Source organism: Ornithorhynchus anatinus, chromosome 7, assembly GCF_004115215.2.
Source record: "Ornithorhynchus anatinus isolate Pmale09 chromosome 7, mOrnAna1.pri.v4, whole genome shotgun sequence".
Taxonomy (NCBI): domain Eukaryota; kingdom Metazoa; phylum Chordata; class Mammalia; order Monotremata; family Ornithorhynchidae; genus Ornithorhynchus; species Ornithorhynchus anatinus.
This window is the reverse complement of record NC_041734.1, coordinates 77,456,556-77,475,428: the sequence shown is the minus strand read 5'-3', so window position 1 is coordinate 77,475,428 and position 18,873 is coordinate 77,456,556. Positions and strand designations below refer to the sequence as shown.

Below are 18,873 nucleotides of genomic sequence, written 5' to 3'. Positions count from 1 at the left end.
AACAGAAGAATTTGGGGCACTTGATTGACTTTCAGTCCTCCAGGCCCCAAATCCAGTGCTGCTTGGCATCATGGCAGAAAGGAAGATAGAAGCAGCATGGCCAAGTGGATAGAGCACAGGCCTGGGAGTCGGAAGGTCATAGGTTCTAATTCCGGCTTCGCCACTTGTCTGCGGTGTGACCCTGGCAAGTCACTTCACTTCTCCGGGCCTCAGTTCCCTCATCTGCAAAATGGGGATCGAGACTACGAGCCCCACGTGGAACAGGGACTGTGTCCAGCTCCATTTGCTTGCACCCACCCCAGCGCTTGGTACAGTGCCTGCCACAAAGTAGGCGCTTAACAAATACCGTCACGATCATCTGGACCATTTCCGAATGATCTTCCATCGCTGCCATCCCTGGGAGGCGGCGTAGTCTAGTACGTAGAGCCCGGACGTGGGAATCAGAAGGACCCAAGTTCTAATCCTGGCTCTGCCACCTGTCTGCTGGGTGACCCTGGGCAAGTCACTTCACTTCTCGGTGCCTTAGATCCCTCATCTGTCAAAAAGTGACTATGAACCCCATGAGGGACAGGGACTGTGTCCAACCTGATTAGCTTGTAATAATAATGTTGGTATTTGTTAAGCGCTTACTATGTGCAGAGCACCGTTCTAAGCGCTGGGGTAGACACAGGGGAATCGGGCTGTCCCACGTGGGGCTCACAATCTTAATCCCCATTTTACAGAGGAGGTAACTGAGGCACAGAGAAGTGAAGTGACTTGCCCACAGTCACACAGCTGACAAATGGCAGAGCTGGGATTTAAACTCATGACCTCCGACTCCAAAGCCCGTGCTCTTTCCACTGAGCCACGCTGCTTCTCCGTGTCTACCCCAGCGCTTAGCACAGTGCCTGGCCCATGGTAAGCGCTCATCAAATACCATAAAAAAATGGTGTGAGGCTGGCTTCCGCCATCCGCACCCAGAGCCTGCCCCTCTTCACGCAAACCCACCTGGGCATGGACCAAGGCATCGTTAAAGAGAATGAACCAATTCACGGAGAATCTCCCAGCATGCTGCAGGGCCAGCGCTCGATTGCTGCTCTCGCAGATTAGCCTGCGCTCTGGCTTCCTCAAGGAGTCCTGGGATCGACAAAGTCGGGGCCGGGGAGGGAAGTCAGATACACAGAGAGAAAAAGAAACAAGCCACTAAGGAGATTTCTGACCAAAGAATGAACTACGCAAGGCGAAAGGCGAGAGATCAAAAACCGGGCAGGAAGGCCGGAGGAAAGGCTCCTTGTCGGGAGCACCTCTGGGTTCTCCGCAGTCGAGCCGAAAGGGTTGACGGCCCCTGTCGTTTATTCCAATGTCCATCTCCCCCTCTAGACTCTAAGTTCCTTGAGGGCAGGGATCGGGTCTTCTCAGTTGTTGTGTTGTGTTCTCCCAAGCACGTGCATGCGGGAAGCGTCCAATAATTACCAGTGATTGATCGCTGGACGGACGGAAGGCCCGCCAGACTAAAGAGCAGTCCGGAACCCGGGACGGGGAGGTGAGAAGTTAATGAGGGACCAGGGCGGCCGCCGCCGGAAGCTCCGTTTGGAGCGGGTGACGACGGCACCTCCCGGGGAGGCGAGGCCCCGTGGAGCGGGGCCACTCTGGCTCGGTGGGCCGAAACGGCAAGGGGAGGAAATTGAAGTCACCGGGCCACAGAAGGCCCGCGGCCCCCCCCCCCCCCGCCCCGGCCCGTGCCCGGGGCCAGCTGGAACGGTACCGTCATCTTTCCGGGGAACGTCTTCCAGAAGCTCAGCGTGGCTTCTGCTTCCTTCCTTTTCCTGCCAAGGTGGAGAGCGAGGGTCTCGTAGCAGGAACTGGAATCGTGCAGCGTCTGGTACTCCGGAGAGGCCTGAGGGCGGCAGAAGGCAGAAGGCTCAGGCCGGACCCGGGACTGGGCGGGCACCGGGCCTCTCCCCGTCTGGTACGGTCAAGGGTGTCGGGTGGTTGGCACGCTCCCGTCAGCAGGCCGGACTGGCAGAGCGGGACTAACTCTGCGTTGTATGTCGGGAGCAGCAGGGCTTTGAAAGGGCCGGATTTCACAGAGCTATGAAGGACAGAGGGGAAAGCAGCGTGGCCTAGGGGAAAGAGCCCGGGCCTGGGAGTCGGAGGACCCGGGATCTCAACCCACTTGCCTGCAAGGTGACCTTGGGCAAGTCACGTTGCTTCTCGAACGCCTCGGGTTCCTCATCTATAAAACGAGGAGTCAATCCCAGTTCTTAGACTGAGACCCCCATGTGGGACAGGACCCGTGTCCAATCTGATTACCTTGTATCTTCCCGAGTGTTCGGTACGCAGGAAACACTTAAATACCATTATTACGATTACGATCATCATTAGATTATCATCTTGCCCCCCTCGGCCCTGATGAGAAGAGCCAGTCCGTGAGGCCGCAGGTGCTCAGAAGCTGTGGGGGCGGCGGCCCGTCGCCCCCGTGGAGCGACCGCCGACGCGAACCAGCGAGAGGACAGCAGGAGGAGGGAGGTCAGTGATAGCAGAAGCAGCGTGGCGGGGTGGATCGAGCACGGGCCTGGGAGTCAGAGGTCATGGGTTCTAATCCCGACTCTGCCACCTGACTCCGTGACCCGGGGCAAGTCACTTTACTTCTCTGGGCCTCAGTTACCTCATCTGTAAACTGGGGATTAAGACTGGGAGCCTTAAGTGAGACAGGGACCGTGTCCAACTCGATTTGCAAGTATCCACTGGTCTGGCACATAGTAAGTGCTTAACAGATACCCTTATTATTCTATCAGGGACGGATCCTAACCCGGGGCCAAAAATAGGGGGAAACTGACCTGGCCCTTGTGCAGCCAGGGGTCAGGCCCCCTTCCACCACACCAGCCTGGCTCCACGCAGGCCGGCCACCATGAGGGAGCCAGATCGGTAGGGCTTGGGGCCATTTGAGAAGAGGTCAAAACGTTGCTGGGGCCTGGGGGAGAGGGTGGCTTGAGGGGCTGCCTTGCAGTAGCAGGAGCCTCCACTCTAAGAGAAGAGAGGGCCCTCAAAACATTTAGGACAAATGTGGCCCGAATAAAGAATAATAATGTTGGTATTTTAATTCCAATGTTGGCATCCGTTAAGCGCTTACTATGTGCAGAGCACTGTTCTAAGCGCTGGGGTAGATACAGGGTCATCAGGTTGTCCCACGTGAGGCTCGCAGTTAATGCCCATTTTACAGATGAGGTAACTGAGGCCCAGAGAAGTGAAATGACTTGCCCACAGTCACCCAGCTGACAAGTGGCGGGGCCGGGATTCAAACTCACGACCTCTGACTTCCAAGGCCGGGCTCTCTCCACTGAGCCACGATGCTTCTCTAAGAATCAAACCTGGCCTCTGGCAGCGCCCTGGTGATGATGGGAAGTCCACTTTGGGAGCTTGCAGCGAGGCTTAGTAGATAGAGCCCAAGGCTTAGTGGAAAGAGGCCCGGGCTTGGGAGTCAGAGGTCATGGGTTCTAATCCCAGGCCCGCCACTTGTCAGCTGTGTAACTTTGGGCAAGTCGTTTAACCTCTCTGTGCCTCAGTTACCTCATCTATAAAATGGGGTTTAGGACTGTGAGCCTCAGAAAGGACAACCTGATTACTCTGTATCTAACCCAGCGCTTAGAACAATGCTTTTCACATAGTAAGCGCTTAACAACTACCATCATTACTATTATTATTATTATTTGAAGGACCTAAGTTCTAATCCCAGCTCTGCCACTTGTCTGCTGTGTTACCTTAAGAGAGTCATTTCACTTAATAATGTTGGTATCTGTTAAGCGCTTACTATGCGCCAAGCACTGTTCTAAACGCTGGGGTAGATACAAGGTCATCAGGTTGTCCCACGTAGGGCTCACAGTCTCTTTCATTTCTCTGGGCCTCAGTTACCTCATCTGTAAAATGGGCGCTAAGACTTTGAGCCCCATCTGGGCAAGGGACTGCGTCCAACCTGATTGTCTACGAGCCACCCCAGAACTTAGAAGAAGAGTGTCTGGCACATAGTAAGCGCTAAACAAATACCATAAAAAGAAAAAGAGCTTGGGCCCCTCCTGCTTCTCCAAATCCCAGTTTGAAGAGCCAGGAAGGGGCGGAACAGGAGGGAGAGCCAGGATGCAGGAGGCCCTGAGGGTGTTGAAAAAACGGGGAGGGAGCAGATGGGATGAGAAGGAGAATTCCACTGGACTGCAGTGATCATCTGGCTGAGGACTGAACCAGTGCTGGACCTCACTGGGGAAGGGCTGGGAGGCAGGGAGACTGGAAAAGCGGAGGCCAAATGGATTGAAGAGTGGTATAACTGTCCAGTCAGGAGCCCCTTCCCTCCACCCCGATCCAAACCAGGCCTGCGACCTGGTCCGTCCCGGCTCTGCTCCCTGGATGGGTCGGGAAAGGCCACTTTGGGGCCACGGGGGAAACCGATGCTCGGCTCGGGGCGCCGAACCCACACGGCTGCTCCCAGGAAGCCCCAGAGTCTGTAATTAACCTCGGAGAAGCCACGCTAAAGGAGCAGCTGGTGCAGCAGCTCTAGGCGGGAAAATACAAGACGCTTCCCGGCCACACCTCCTTTTCCTGTTCCGCCCGGGCCAAAGGGATAAAACCAATGGTTTCGTTCAATTGCGCTCGGGGAGCTCGGGGAAAAGAGAGATCGGTGATTTGTGACCGAGGAACGGAAAGGGTGCTAAACTGGCCCGTCGGAAGGAAGGGGGGGAGGCACACATATCGCTTACCACCTCAAAACATGTAGCCAGCTTTAGCAGAGCTCGGGCGTAATCATGAAGCCGCCGGATTGGGAGGAAGAATAAGGCATTCAGCATCTCCAACAGCTGGACGTCCCCGTCTTTCGTCTCCGACAGCTCCTGTAACAGCTCCTGGTTTTTATTTAAGAAGTCCCTAAAAGCCAGAAGTGGAGAGAAATGCGATCAGGAGCCAGAAACACGTCAACGCAAACAGGTCTCCCAAGGATTCACCTCCGCCTTCTGTCCGCAGATGGGGCATTTCAGATCACTAGGGGATTTTGCTCCCAAGAGGGCAGGGACCATTTCTACCAACTCTACTGTCCTCTCCCAAGAGCTTAGTTCAGTGCTCTGTACACAGTGAGCGTTCAATAAATCCCACGGTTTGATTCCCAACAGCGATTCGCTAAAGGGTCCCCATTGTGGTCTGAAAGTGTCAGCGCTCTTTCCAAATTGGGAGATCTAGATTTGTCATGAACTCTTCAACTTTTCCTACACGCTGTGATGTCTACTTCCATAGAGAGCAGAGTGGTAGAATAACGACGGTATCTGTTAAGTGCCGACTGCGCGCCGCGCACTGTTCTAAGCGCTGGGCACCGTCCTAAGCGTTGGGCACTGTTCTAAGGAATCTATCTGGACCAAAATATGATGCAACAACCCCCGTGGACTCCATAAGTGTTTGATTTTACACTAGGGGTTGGGCTTATTCTAGGCCTCTCTGAGGAGATTTGATTTGAATAAGGCTTTGAAGGTGGGGAGAGTGGTGGTCTGTCACATATGACGGGGGGAGGGAGTTCCAGCCAGAGGAACTGAGGGAGGGTTGAGGGCTAGGGGTCAGTGGCTAGATAGATGAGCCTGAGCTTGAGCTTAGGCTGGCGGTGGAGGAATGAAGCGTGCGGGCTGGGTTGTAGCTGGAAATCAGCGAGGTACGGGAGGAGAGGGAGAGCTGATTGAGTACTTTAAAACTGAGTGGTAGTCCGTCAATCAAGTAGAATTGACTGAGCATTCTACTAAGCTCTTGGGAGAATACAGCATAACAACACAACAGAGTGTTACAACCCCGGGGATTGAAATCTCCCATACTAGGCAGATGGTGCAATGGGTTTTCGCAATTTTGTATAAATACAACCCTTTCCCCCTCTTCACCACGCCGCTCCCCCAACACACACACAGGCTGAAGTCCAGAAATTACATTTAAGGGCATCTTATTACAGAAGGGGGCCAAATTAATCTGTCTAGACATACTGCTCCGGAAGTTAGCGATTGCACATCTTGATTTTCCTATGGAAAGGAATTCAAATTTCACTCTTTTCCATGAGACCCAGCTCGCGGTTTCTTATCGTTTCTCCAACTCTGTTTCACCTCCCTAGGCGAAATAAGTTCCATAGCTCTCAAAAACCAGTATCCTTTTCTTATCTCTAGGAGCTGTTACTTTCAGGGTCACTGGCCCGCTTCCTTTCCCTTATTTTATCTACTGACTGTTGAAAAACAAGTCTCTGTAGGCAACACAAAAGAAAAAACCCGCTTCCCTAACCACCCCCAAGATTTTCAGGCTAACAACCTATTTTGTTTACGGTATCTGTGAAGTGCTTACTATGTGCCAGGCACTGTTCTAAGCTCTGGGCTAGATACAAGTTAATCAGTTTGGACACAGTCTCTGCCCCTCATGGGGCTCACACTCTTCATCCCCATTGTCCGAATGAGGGAACTGAGGCCCAGAGAAGTGAAATGAGTGAAATGACCCACCCAAGGTCACCCAGAAGAGATGTGGCAGACCCTTGCCTCTCAACACATGCCCTTGCGATACATTCTGGAGAGAACGTTGCCATGAGACTCCGGCGCACCACGCGTGTCTGGACGTTGTTCGCGGCATCGGCCTGGGCACAGGCAGGACCGTGTTTGACTCAGTGTGAGTTTCTCTGGGGACATTGCCTCAGGATTGCAGAAAAACTGTCCGAATACCGTGACCGGAAGCCCCGTGTGGGACAGGGACGGGGCCTGACGGTTATCTTCTTTCTATCCCGGCGCTTAGCACAATGCTTGGCACACAGTAAGCACTCCGTTGTGGGCAGGAATTGTCTCTGTTGCTGAATTGTACTTCTCAAACTCTTAGTACAGTGCTCTGCGCACAGTAAGCGCTCAAAAAATATGATTAAATATGATTATTATTAATAGTAGTAGTATTAATAGTAATAAGCTCACTGTGGACAGGGAACAGGTCTAACTCGGTTACAGGGTACTGTCTCAAGCGCTCAGTACAGTGCTCTGCACACAGTAAGTGCTCAATAAATACCATGGATTAGATTAATGGTAATAATAATAATAATAATATTGAAGTGCAATAGAGAGGAAGGGTTTGCTTCCGACCCAGATGACACCGTGATCTGGAATCTGTGACCCAGAACTTGCCTCAGCATGAGTGACTCATTATACCTCACCTTACTACGTCCTTTCCAGACCCTCTAGACTGTTCGCTCGTTGTGGGCAGGGAACATGTCTACCAACTCTTATTTCTTACTCTCCCAAGTGCTCAGTCTCTGCACACCATTAAGCGCTTGATAAACACCACCGAGTGATGAATTCCCACCCTCCAGTGACCCAACCATCTTGGTAAGGAACTGAAAGACCATGCAGAGGTCCTCCAGTGACGGGTGGCTCCCCGGTCCGATAATTATGGAAAATTTAAACGATCGCCACTCAATCATATTTATTGAGTGCTTACTGTGTGCAGAGCGCTGTAGTAATCATTCATTCATTCAATAGTATTTATTGAGCGCTTACTATGTGCAGAGCACTGTACTAAGCGCTTGGAATGAACAAGTCGGCAACAGATAGAGACAGACCCAGCCCTTCGACGGCTAACAGTCTAATCGCTCGGGAGAGTACAACGCAACAATATAACAGACACATCCCCTGCCCACAACAAGCTTACAGTTTAGAGGAGGAGACAGACGTTAATATAAACAGATAGATGACGGATACGGACAAAAGTGATGTGGGGCGGCGGCGAATAAAAGGAGAGAGTCAGGGCGACGCAGACGGGAGTGGGAAAAGATCCAGGGTAGACATGACGTTATCAGGTCAGAAGCTGTCCCCGTCCCTTCAGCCTAATGACCTGTGATCCCCATTTTGCAGAGGAGGAAACTGAGGCCCAGAGCGATACAGTGACTTGGCTAAGTTGACACGGCAGGGCGGTGTAAGAGCTGGGACTTGAACTGGGTGTTCTGATTTTGATCACGCAAACGGTTACGGATCTAAGATCCAACTTCAGAATGTCTCAGACCGTACCCTGCCTACTCTCTGCCAGACTGGGATGCGATCCAAACACAGTCTCAGAAGGGAAGGGGCAGACTACTTCCTATTGTTAAAAATAGCATTTCTTCAAGAAGCTGTTTCTCCCCCGGTGACTCACAGCTAATCACCTTCCAGGCAAACTGCCGCGCTCCCAGCTCTCGCCCGGCTGCTGTAATGAAGGAACCATGTAAAGGCTTAATAGCGGATGGGTTCCCCAGGTTCTCAGCTGGGGAGTAGTCATTCCGTGCTCTGTCACCTTCGGGGAGATTCCCACTCAAGGGCCGTGAAATCAGAGATGGCGGCCCCAAAAGCATCAACCTTTCATCTTGAGTGCAGGAGTGAAAGGGGGCAAAGCTTTAAGGAGGGATGGGGACTGGGACTTTGAGGAGCCAACGGGCCAGGAAGCTGCCATTTTAATAATAATAATGTTGGTATTTGTTAAGCGCTTACTATGTGCCGAGCACTGTTCTAAGCGCTGGGGTAGACATAGGGGAATCAGGTTGTCCCACGTGGGGCTCACAGTCTTAATCCCCATTTTACAGATGAGGGAACTGAGGCACGGAGAAGTGAAGTGACTCGCCCACAGTCACACAGCCGACAAGTGGCAGAGCTGGGATTCGAACTCATGAGCCCTGACTCCAAAGCCCGTGCTCTTTCCACTGAGCCACGCTGCTTCTCCAACTGGAAACACTTGTCAGAGACACCAGTTCAGAGAGCTCTGGGACTCATCACCTCCATCGTCCCCGTGGACCGTAGACGCCTGTGGGAAGCACCCAGGATGAGGGCCTGGTCCCCGGTTCTGGGGGCCATTCTTGGGGCGCCTGGAAGAGTGAGCGTAGAGCAGAATTAAAAACGGCGGCATGGTGAAGTTCCAGGCACACCTGGAAGCCTGTGGCACCCCAGCGGGGAGCCAGTGGATTGTCGAGTCAAACCCCAAAATGGCTTACAACCGTCTGAGGACAGACCTCGCTGCCACGGAGACAGAAAGTTCACGCTACATTTCACACCTCGGGCGCAGCACCAATCAAATTCTATCCCATTTCCTCTTATTTCCGACTTCTCTAAGCGTGACACATTAACAGTTAGAGTGCAGTTGTCCTCAGACCACCACCCGACCAGTTTCATTCAGCCTTGACGAAGCGCTTGGTTTCAACGGAGAAGACATTGAGATGCCAAGCAGCGTGGCTTAGTGGAAAGAGCAGGGACCTGGGAGTCAGAGGATGTGGGTTCGAATTCCGGCTCCACCACTTGTCTGCTGTGTGATCTTGGGTGCGTCACTTCACTAGGCCTCAGTTTCCTCATCTGTAAAAATGGGGATTAAATCCTACTCCCTCCTACCTAGACTGGGAGCCCTATCTGGGACAGTGACTGTGTCCAAACTGATAACTTTGTATAATAACAATAATGGTGGTATTTGTTAAGGGCTTACTATGTGCCAAACACTATTCTAAGCACTGGGGTAGATACAAGGTAATCAGGGTGTCCCCCGTGGGGCTCACAGTCATAATCCCCATTTTACAGATGAGGTAACTGAGGCACAGAGAAGTTAAGTGACTTGCCCAGAGTCACACAGTTGATATGTGGCGGAGCCGGGAGTAGGACCCACGACCTCTGACTCCCAAGCCCGTGCTTTTTCCACTGAGCCGTTCTGCTTCTCTACCCCAATGCTTAGAACAGTGCTTGGCACATAGTAAGCTCTTAACAAATGCCATTATTACTATTACCTATTATTCAAAAAGCGTCACGAAGAAAACTGAAGGTTTCCCACCTATACAGAACGCCAATTTCATATGACATAACCATAGATCGGCTGTATCAAGCGCTGGAAAATATTCACTCACATGGCCGGTTTGGCGAGGAGCTGGAATCCTCCCATGACGATAAAATTGGTCAGGGCCGTGCAGTACCTTTAGCGGTAAGAAAAACAGGAACAGAGTCAGACGTTAGAATCGGTCCTCGAGAGTTTTGAGGGAAATCAGTGGGTGCACACTGTCACTCTCTTCAGCGTTTAACCTATCAAGTGATGAGTCCCTCGAGGGATCTCATGGTACAACCCAGGAGAGCTATATGAAAAGCAGCCCGGTCTTGTGGAAAGAACTTGGGCCTGGGAGTCAGAACACCTGAGTTCTAATCCCGGCTCCGCCACTTGTCTGTTGGGTGACCTTGAGCAAGTCATTTCACTTCTCCATACTTCAATTTCTTCATCTATGAAATGGAGAACGAATCGTCCTCCCGCCAACTTGGGCTGTGAGCCCCATGAGGGACAGGGACTGTGTCCAACCTGATTATCTTGGGTCTACCCCATCGCTTAGTATAGGATTGGCAATTTCATTCATTTAATCATTTTTACTGAGCGCTTACTGTATGCAAGTGCTATACTAAGCGCTTGGGAGAGTATAATATAACAACCAACAGATGCATTCCTGCCCATAATGAGCTTACAGTCTAGAAGCACAAAGTAAGTAGCGTAATTATTATTAGGTGCAATATTGGGAAATGAGATCAATATTCATTCAATAGTATTTATTGAGCGCTTACTATGTGCAGAGCACTGTACTAAGCGCTTGGAATGTACAAGTTGGCAACAGATAGAGACAGTCCCTGCCCTTTGACGGGCTTACGGTCTAATCGGGGGAGACGGGCAGACTAGAACAATGGCAATAAATAAAGTCAAGGGGAAGAACATCTCATAAAAACAGTGGCAAATAAATAGAATCAGGGTGATGTACATCTCATTAAGCAAAATAAACAAAATAAATAGGGTGATGAAGATATATACAGTTGAGCGGACGAGTACGGTGCTGAGGGGGTGGGACGGGGGAGGGGGACGAGGAGAGGGAAAGCGGGGAGAAGAGGATTTAGCTGCGGAGAGGTGAAGTGGGGGGGGGGGTAGAAGGAGCAGAGGGGAAAAGGGGGATCTCAGTCTGGGAAGGCCTCTTGGAGGAGGTGATCTTTAAGTAGGGATGTGAAGAGGGGAAGAGAATTAGATTGTCAGAGGTGAAGAGGGAGGGCGTTCCGGGACCGCGGGAGGACGCGGCCCAGGGGTCGACGGCGGGATGGGCGAGACCGAGGGACGGCGAGGAGGTGGGCGGCGGAGGAGCGGAGCTTGCGGGGTGGGCGGTAGAAAGAGAGAAGGGAGGAGAGGTAGGAAGGGGCAAGGTGATGGTCAATATGCCAATACCCTGGGAAAAGTACAGCAGAGGAAGTAATGTCAAAGTGGGAAATTTAAAATACAAATGTCAGACTTCTGAGAATTACAGTTTTCTACCATTTAAAATGGCCTGCGCAACAAACAACCCAATATTTCTGGACACTGTCATATGTCTGAGATACACAGTTTCCTATATTTCTTTGAAATAAACTTCGGAATTTCCCATGTTTTTCCCCAATTTTTCAGGTTTCATATCAACTGGTCTCATAATTCCCCTTTTCTTAAAATGGGACAGAGGAGAATGCTAGAAACGTGTATTATGGATCTTGCCAGATCTGACTAAGCAATTTTAAGAACTGCGATATGTACAGGGCTGATTTCTGCCGCACCTAGATAGGTAGAGTTCCCAGAGATAAGGAGAGAATCACTGGATGAGCCAGGCCTAGTGGACAGAGCCCGGGCCTGGGAGTCAGAAGGACCTGGGTACTAATCCTGGCTCTGCCACTTGTCTGCTCTGGTGATCTTGGGAATGTCACTTCGCCTCTCTGTGCCTCAGTTCCCTCCTCTGTAAAATGGGGATTAAGACTGTAAGCCATATATGGGACAGGGTCTGTGTCCAACCCGATTATCTTGCATCTACCCCAGCGCTTAAAACAGTTCCTGGCACATAGTAAGCGCTTAACAAATACCACCATTATTATGACTATCACTGTCTACTTATGCAATCAGAAGTGGGCATACTTTTAAACGTAGCCAATAAGATGACAATTTTAGTATTATTATTATCTAGTTATGCAATCAGAAGTGGGCACACTTTTAAACGTAGCCAATAAGATGACAATTTTAGTATTATTATTATCTAGTTATGCAATCAGAAGTGGGCATAATTTTAAAAGCAGCCAATAAGATTTAACTGTGAGTCCATCATTGGGCATGGATTGTCTCTATCTGTTGCCAAATTGTCCATTCCAAGCGCTTAGTCCAGTGCCCTGCACATAGTAAGCGCTCGATAAATACGATCGACTGAATGAATGACAATTTTAGTATTATAATTATCTATTTATGCAATCAGAAGTGGTAGCCAATGTCCTGTATTTAAAAGCAGCATACTTGAGAAGCAGCATGGTCTAGCGGCAAGAACTCGGGCTTGGGAGTCGGAGGACGTGGATCCTAATCCCGGCTCCGCCACATCTCTGCTGAGTGACCCTGGGCAAGTCACTAACTTCTCTGTGCCTCAGTTATCCGTAAAATGGGGATGAGGACTGTGAGCCGTACGTGGGACAACCTGATTATACTGTATCTACCCCAGTGCTTGGAACGGTTCTTAGCACGTAGTAAGCGCTTAACAAATTCCATAGTTAGTATTATAATTATTCAAAGGGAGACGTGTTACGTGGAGTAAACAATAGAATCAGGTGACATTCCTAGCCCAAATGAAGGGATTTTTCCGACCCCGCAGAAGCCAGAAGCAAAATCTGCACACTTAAAGGGCCCGCTGCCAAACAATCTGGGACGAAGGTCGGCGACAAAAAGCCGTGGCTCAGACTCTCAAATTCCTTTCCCCTTCACCCTCCCTTGTAAGGAAAATGCCTGGGAAGCCCCGGTGAGCTCACGAATCAGAAAATACATCGCCGGTCCTCGCTTGATACAGGGGCAGGCATTTTGAGACCGGGCGGTTTCCTTTGTATAGAGAAGAGAGGTTTGATCCAGAAGCAGGGACTGGTAGTAGTAACCAGTCAATCACGGATATTTCCTTAGCGCTTACTGAATGCCAGGCACTGAACCAGGCCCTGGGAGAGACCAAATGTAGGAGAGTTGGCAGACGCGTTGGCGGATCCCTGCCCACAGGGATCTTATAGTTTAGAGCCGGGGACAGATGTTTAAAATAAGCTACCGATAGTGGAGTGGGAGAGTATGGAGATCTGTACCTAAATGCCGTGGGTGAGTGAGGTGAATTTTGAGGTGATAATGATGGTATTTGTTAAGCACTTACAATGTGCCAGGCACCGTTCTAAGCACTGGGATAAAGGATCATCAGGTTGGTCACAGTCCCTGTCCCAAAAGGGGCTCACAGTCTTAATCCCCATTTTACAGATTAGATAACTGAGGCACAGAGAAGTTAAGCATCCTCCCCGAGGTCACAAAGCAAGTGGTGGAGCCGAAATCTGAACCCGGGTCCTTCTGATTCCCAGTCCTACGTTCTATCCGCTAGGCCATGCTGGATCCATTAATAGCATCTCTGCTTGTTGTGTATTGTACTTTCCCAAGCACTGAGTATAGGGCTTTGCACAGAGTAAGCGCTAAATAAATACTATTGAGTGAATGAATGAATGAATGAATGCAGATCCATTAAGTGCAAAGGTGATGCAGAAGGGTGGGTGAATACTACTTACTGAGAACCCACTGGGGCCGATGCAATGAACTAGGCGGCATGGTTCCACAGACGAGAGAAAAATCTTGCTCCGGTAATCATCAAGGTAAAGAGATCGAGAGTAGAGTGATGCCTAGTGCTTTCCGTGTCACCCCTGCACTTAGATTTGTTCCCTTTATTCATCCTTCCCTCAAAAGCACTTATATAATAATAATAACGGTATTTGTTAAGCTCCTACTATGTGCCCAGAACGGTTCTAAGCGCTGGGGTAGATACAGGGTAATCAGGTTGTCCCACATGGGGCTCACACTGTTAATCCCCATTTTACAGATGAGGGAACTGAGGCACAGAGAAGTGAAGTGACTTGCCCAAGGTCACAGAGCAGACACATGGCGGAGGCGGGATTAGAACCCATGTCCTCTGACTGCAAAACTCACGCTCTTTCCACTAAGCCGAGCTGCTTCTCTCTCTATATATGTATATCTGTGATTTATCTATTTCTCTTCATTCATTCAATAGTATTTATTGAGCGCCTACTACATGCAGAGCACTGTACTAATTCTGTCTGTCCCTCTAGACTGTAAGCTCCTTGTGGGCAGGGAATGTGTCCATTTGTCAGTATATCGTATTTTCCCCCTCAGATTTCGAACCAGTCATCTGATGTTTTCTACTTAAGTCCTCCGAATACTTAGCAAATTTCATCTATTGGTGTTGAGAGACAAAGAAAACCCAGAAGGCAGACTGATGACACACAGCCTCCTTGAAAACCAGCCCAAAACTATTTTCAGTTCACATTGGCTTCTGCAGTGTGAACTGAAAAAACTAAAATTAAAACAGCTAATCTGTTGGGGAGGATGATTAGAAAAATATATCAAGGACCCGTGAAAAATGGAATCTCAAGTAACCGTGCCTTTTCTTTGCAAGTAGGATTAAACGTTTCTTGATCGCCATCATCATAAAGGTACTTATGTCCATTCTGCTGCCAAAAATTGTGCTAAATTCTAGGGTGGATACAAGATAGTCTGAAGAAAACCGGTTCTTGCCCCATATAAGACTCTTGCAGGATAGGAATTTAAAAGGAAAATCAATTGAACGTTACATACAGCTCTATTTGTCTTCACCAGTCAAATTGGACTATGGTTCATTGATCACAAAATGGCTCACATATTAGAGAAATATCTATTTTTGCCCAAGGCCCAGAAGGCTTCCTGAAAGATCTAAATTCGTCAAGACCAATCCCACAGGGAGCCCTGTGCATAATAATAAAAACAACAGTAATAATAGCAGGCAAATAACATAATAGCATAATAAACACTTCCTATGCGTCAAGCATTGTTCTAAGCACTGGGGTGGATACCAGTTAGTCAGGTTGGGCAGAGTCCCTGTCCCACGTGGGGCTCTCAGTCTAAGTAGGAAGGGAGAACAGGTATTGAATCCCCACTTTACAGATGAGGAAACTGAGGTCCAGAGAAGTGAAGCGGCTTGCCCGAGGCCACATAGCAGTTAAGTGGCAGAGCTGGAATTAGAACACAGGTCCTCTGACTCGCAGGCCCGGGTTCTTTCCCCTAGGCCACAATGAACACTTAATATGTTGAATGAATTAATGATAAAATACTAATACTGTGGAAAATGGCTGCCCAAGTACCAACAACCAACTGAATCAGCTTGTTTTTAGTCGCCCAGAGGGTCTCGCTCATCTTTGCCTTCTCCCCACTTCAGTCTCCCGTCCCACCTGTTAGCAAATTAATTCAACTTCTAGACGTGACCAGCGCTAGTCGGTGTAGAATAGACACACTGCTGTGAGATTTCCATCGCCTCCCTAACGTAGCGACTGTTGATTAAGAAGCCCCACTCCTCAGCAGGTCAATCAGTCACGATCAATTATACCGATTGAGCACTTACTGTGTGCAGAGCAATATTCTAAGTGTTTGGAAGAGCGCAACATAACAGAGTTGGGAGACACCATCCCTGCCCTCAGTGACCTTACATTAATAGAAATAAATAAATTACAGATATGGACATAAGTGGTGTGGGGCTGAGGGAGGGGTGACTAAAGGGAGCGAATCAGGGCGACGCAGAAGGGAGTGGGAGAAGAGGAAAAGAGGGCTTAGGCTGGGAAGGCCTCTTGGAGGAGATGGGCCTTCAATGGGGCTTTGAAAAGGGAGGGGCGTCACTGTCTGTCGCAGAGTAATAGCGACAGTGGCATTTGTTAAGCGCTTACTACTTATCAAGCACTTTTCTCAGCACTGGGATAGATACAAGCTAGCCAGATTGGACACAGTCCCAGCCCCACATGGGGTCACAGTCTCGATCCCCAATTTATAGACGAGGTAACTGAGGCCCAGGGAAATGAAGTGACTTGCCCAAGGTCACCCAGAAGCCAAGTGGCGGAGCCGGGATTAGAACCCAGGTCCGTGCCCTATCCACTTAGGCCATGCTGCTTCCACGTCGGCTGTGAAGAGGGATTGATTGCAGTCAGACCCTGCGGAGATTGAAACATGAGGCGTGGGCCCCGGATACTTGCTCTGTGTAACTATCCAAGAAGAGACTTGCATGCTTCAGGACCGTCAGGCTCCGCACTTCTTTTATCCCGCGGAGGAAGATGCTCAAGGAGGCCGCGTGCTGCCCAATCAGGTAACACAGCTTGCTGAACCTGCTGGCCACCTCTTGAAGGAGCTGGACCGAAGCTGGGGCGCCCAAGTTATCTGTTGACAACCGAACGATGCGTGCTTAGGGACCCGCTGCTCGAACCCACCGATGGTCAGATTTATTGTACTGTACTAAGCGCTTGGGAGAATACACTATAACAATGTAAGGGACACATTCCCCACCCACAATGAGTTTACAGTCTAGAGGAGGAGATGGACATTCTTAAAAATAAATAAAACGACAGATATGGATGTAAGTACTGTGGGGCAGGGAGGGGGGATGAATAAAGACAGCAGGTCAGGGAGACGCAGAAGGGAGGGGGAGAAGAGGAAAGGACGGCTTAGTCAATCGAGCGCTTACTGTGTGCAAGGTACTACTAAGCGCTTGGGAGGGTACGCTATAACAATGTAATGGACACATTCCCTGCCTGCCAAGAATTTACAGTCTAGAGGAAGAGATGGACATTCATAGAAATAAAAAAAATGACAGATATGGACGGAAGTGCTGTGGGGCCGGGAGCGGGGATGAATAGAGATCGAGACAATGCAGAAGGAAATGGGAGAAGAGGAAAGGGGGGCTGAGTGAATCAATCATATTTATTGAGCACTTACTGTGTGTGGAGCACTGTACTAAGCACTTGGGAGGGTACTATAGAACAATAAACAGACACATTCCCTGCCCAGGGATCAGGCATCACCCACAAAGTTGTGGAGAAAGACAGCCCTGCTATTACCTGCTAATGTGTTATTTCAGCAACAGTAGGAAGGCACTCGAAGGACCAAATAGGCCGGCGCCTTGGCCGTTATGCTTTGTTTTTGGAGGGAGAGAAAAGACTGCGTCACTGACCATCTGTTCGTCCCCTCGATAACCAGTTACGGAACCGGGTCAGGGGGAGTACAGCGGGTGTTTGTCATCGCTCCGGTCTCCCAGAGATGTTCTGTTCCATGGTTCTCGACTCTACCCACTGCCCCCGCCGGCTATCTCAGTGTGGGTGCTACTGGCCACACGGGAGGACCAGGAGGGAGAGTGCAGATGGCTCTGCGTAACTCATCCCCGCTTCCGTAAAAGCCAATCAAGTGCCTGGCCTGCTGGCAGCAGGATACTCCTTTCCCCCGATCTGCACCCCAAAAATAAAAGTTCCGCGTGATACGCACAGCTCCTATTCTAGTCTCTTGAGGAGGGAGAGGTGCTAGTGTCACCTGCCAGAATCTCTGGGGTCTGGAGCAGCTTCATTTGAGCAAGCATCACTCACTTGTGTTGCAAAAGGGCTAAAAAGAGGAGCTGCCATAATTCTCGTGGGCAATGGGGAGAAGATGCTAAAGGGAAAGAGACCATTTCCCAGCTTCACTCTTATTCCTAAAAACACAGAGATTTACTATACCATTCTCAGCTAATATTTTCCTCTTAACCTATTTCCATCATTTGCATTAGAGAAGCAGCATGGCTCAGTGGAAAGAGCACGGGCTTTGGAGTCAGAGGTCATGGGTTCAAATCCCGGCTCGGCCATTTGTCAGCTGTGTGACTTTGGGCAAGTCACTTAACTTCTCGGTGCCTCAGTTACCTCATCTGTAAAATGGGGATTAAGACTGTGAGCCTCTCGTGGGACAACCTGATTCCCTTGTGTCTACCCCAGCGCTTAGAACAGTGCTCGGCACATAGTAAGCGCTTAACAAATACCGACGTTATTATTATTATTATTATTTGCATCCATCAGATACGGACACCCGCTCCTGAAAATGGCAACGGAGCCCAACAAAGGAGTGGGAGAAAGCAATCGATAAGAGGCCCCGTTGCTGAAGGGTGGAGAACTTTATCTGAAAAGGTCCTTCCAGGGAGTTTGATAAGGGGGTGGGCAGCAGGTCCTGGGGCCGAATACGGTCTGCATGGTTCCTCTTACCTAAACTGAGAAGAGGTCGGAGAACCTGGGATTTGACGGTGCTCAGCATGGAATAGAATCGTCTTTCCGTAGCAGCCAGCTCATGCAGGCTGGCGATGTAGCCCATGATGTTTTTGTCCACCAGGGCGAGACAGCTGTCCCTGCCGGCTGTCACACTGCTGATGTAGCCCAGCTGGAGTGAGAATTGAGGGAAAGAGGGAGAGAAAATGAGGGAGCAAAGAAGAGAGAATGAGGGAGCGAAGAAGAGAGAATAAGGCAGCGAGGAAAAGAGAATGGGGAAGTGAGGAAGAGAGAATGAGGGAGTGAGGAAGAGAGAATGAGGGAGAGAGGGAATCAGGGAGTGAGGGAGAGAGAATGAGGAAGCAAGAGAAACAATGGAGCAAAAATGAGGGAGCGAGAATGGGGGGACAAGGGAGAGAGGAGAGAGAGCCAGAGAGAATGAGGAAGAGAGAATGAGGGAGTGAGGGAGAGAGAATGAGGTAATGAGAGAAGCAAGGGAGTGAATATGAGGGGATGAGGGAGAGGGAATGAGGTACAGAGAATGAGAAAACGAGGACAAGAGAATGAGGGGGCAAGGAAGAGAAAATGAGGAAATGAAGAGGGAATGAGAGAGCAAGAGAAGCAAAGGAGCAAAAATGAGGGGGCGAGGGAGAGAGGACAGAGAGAACGAGGGAACGAAAGAGAGAGAATGCCAGAGTAAGAGAATGAGGGAATAAGGAAGAGAGAATGAGGGAGCAAAGAAAGAGAATGAGGGAGAGTAAGAGAGAGAATGAGGGAG

At 49.9% G+C, this 18,873-nt stretch overlaps 1 protein-coding gene across 4 annotated transcripts in view; it reads right to left on the bottom strand.

The window, feature by feature from the left end:
* The window catches only part of ALS2 (alsin Rho guanine nucleotide exchange factor ALS2), a 98,261-nt gene that overhangs the window by 25,017 nt on the left and 54,371 nt on the right, over positions 1 to 18,873 (bottom strand). For 3 of the 4 annotated variants that reach the window (XM_029068796.1, XM_029068797.2, XM_029068795.2), the window contains exons 10-15: positions 18,096 to 18,267; positions 16,074 to 16,254; positions 9,869 to 9,934; positions 4,728 to 4,890; positions 1,745 to 1,876; positions 988 to 1,116 (exon numbers count right to left, since the gene is read on the bottom strand). In XM_029068796.1, the coding sequence (XP_028924629.1) occupies positions 988 to 1,116; positions 1,745 to 1,876; positions 4,728 to 4,890; positions 9,869 to 9,934; positions 16,074 to 16,254; positions 18,096 to 18,267 (843 nt within the window). The remainder of the gene's footprint in view (positions 1 to 987; positions 1,117 to 1,744; positions 1,877 to 4,727; positions 4,891 to 9,868; positions 9,935 to 16,073; positions 16,255 to 18,095; positions 18,268 to 18,873) is intronic. The other variant, XM_029068798.2, reaches the window with a different exon arrangement.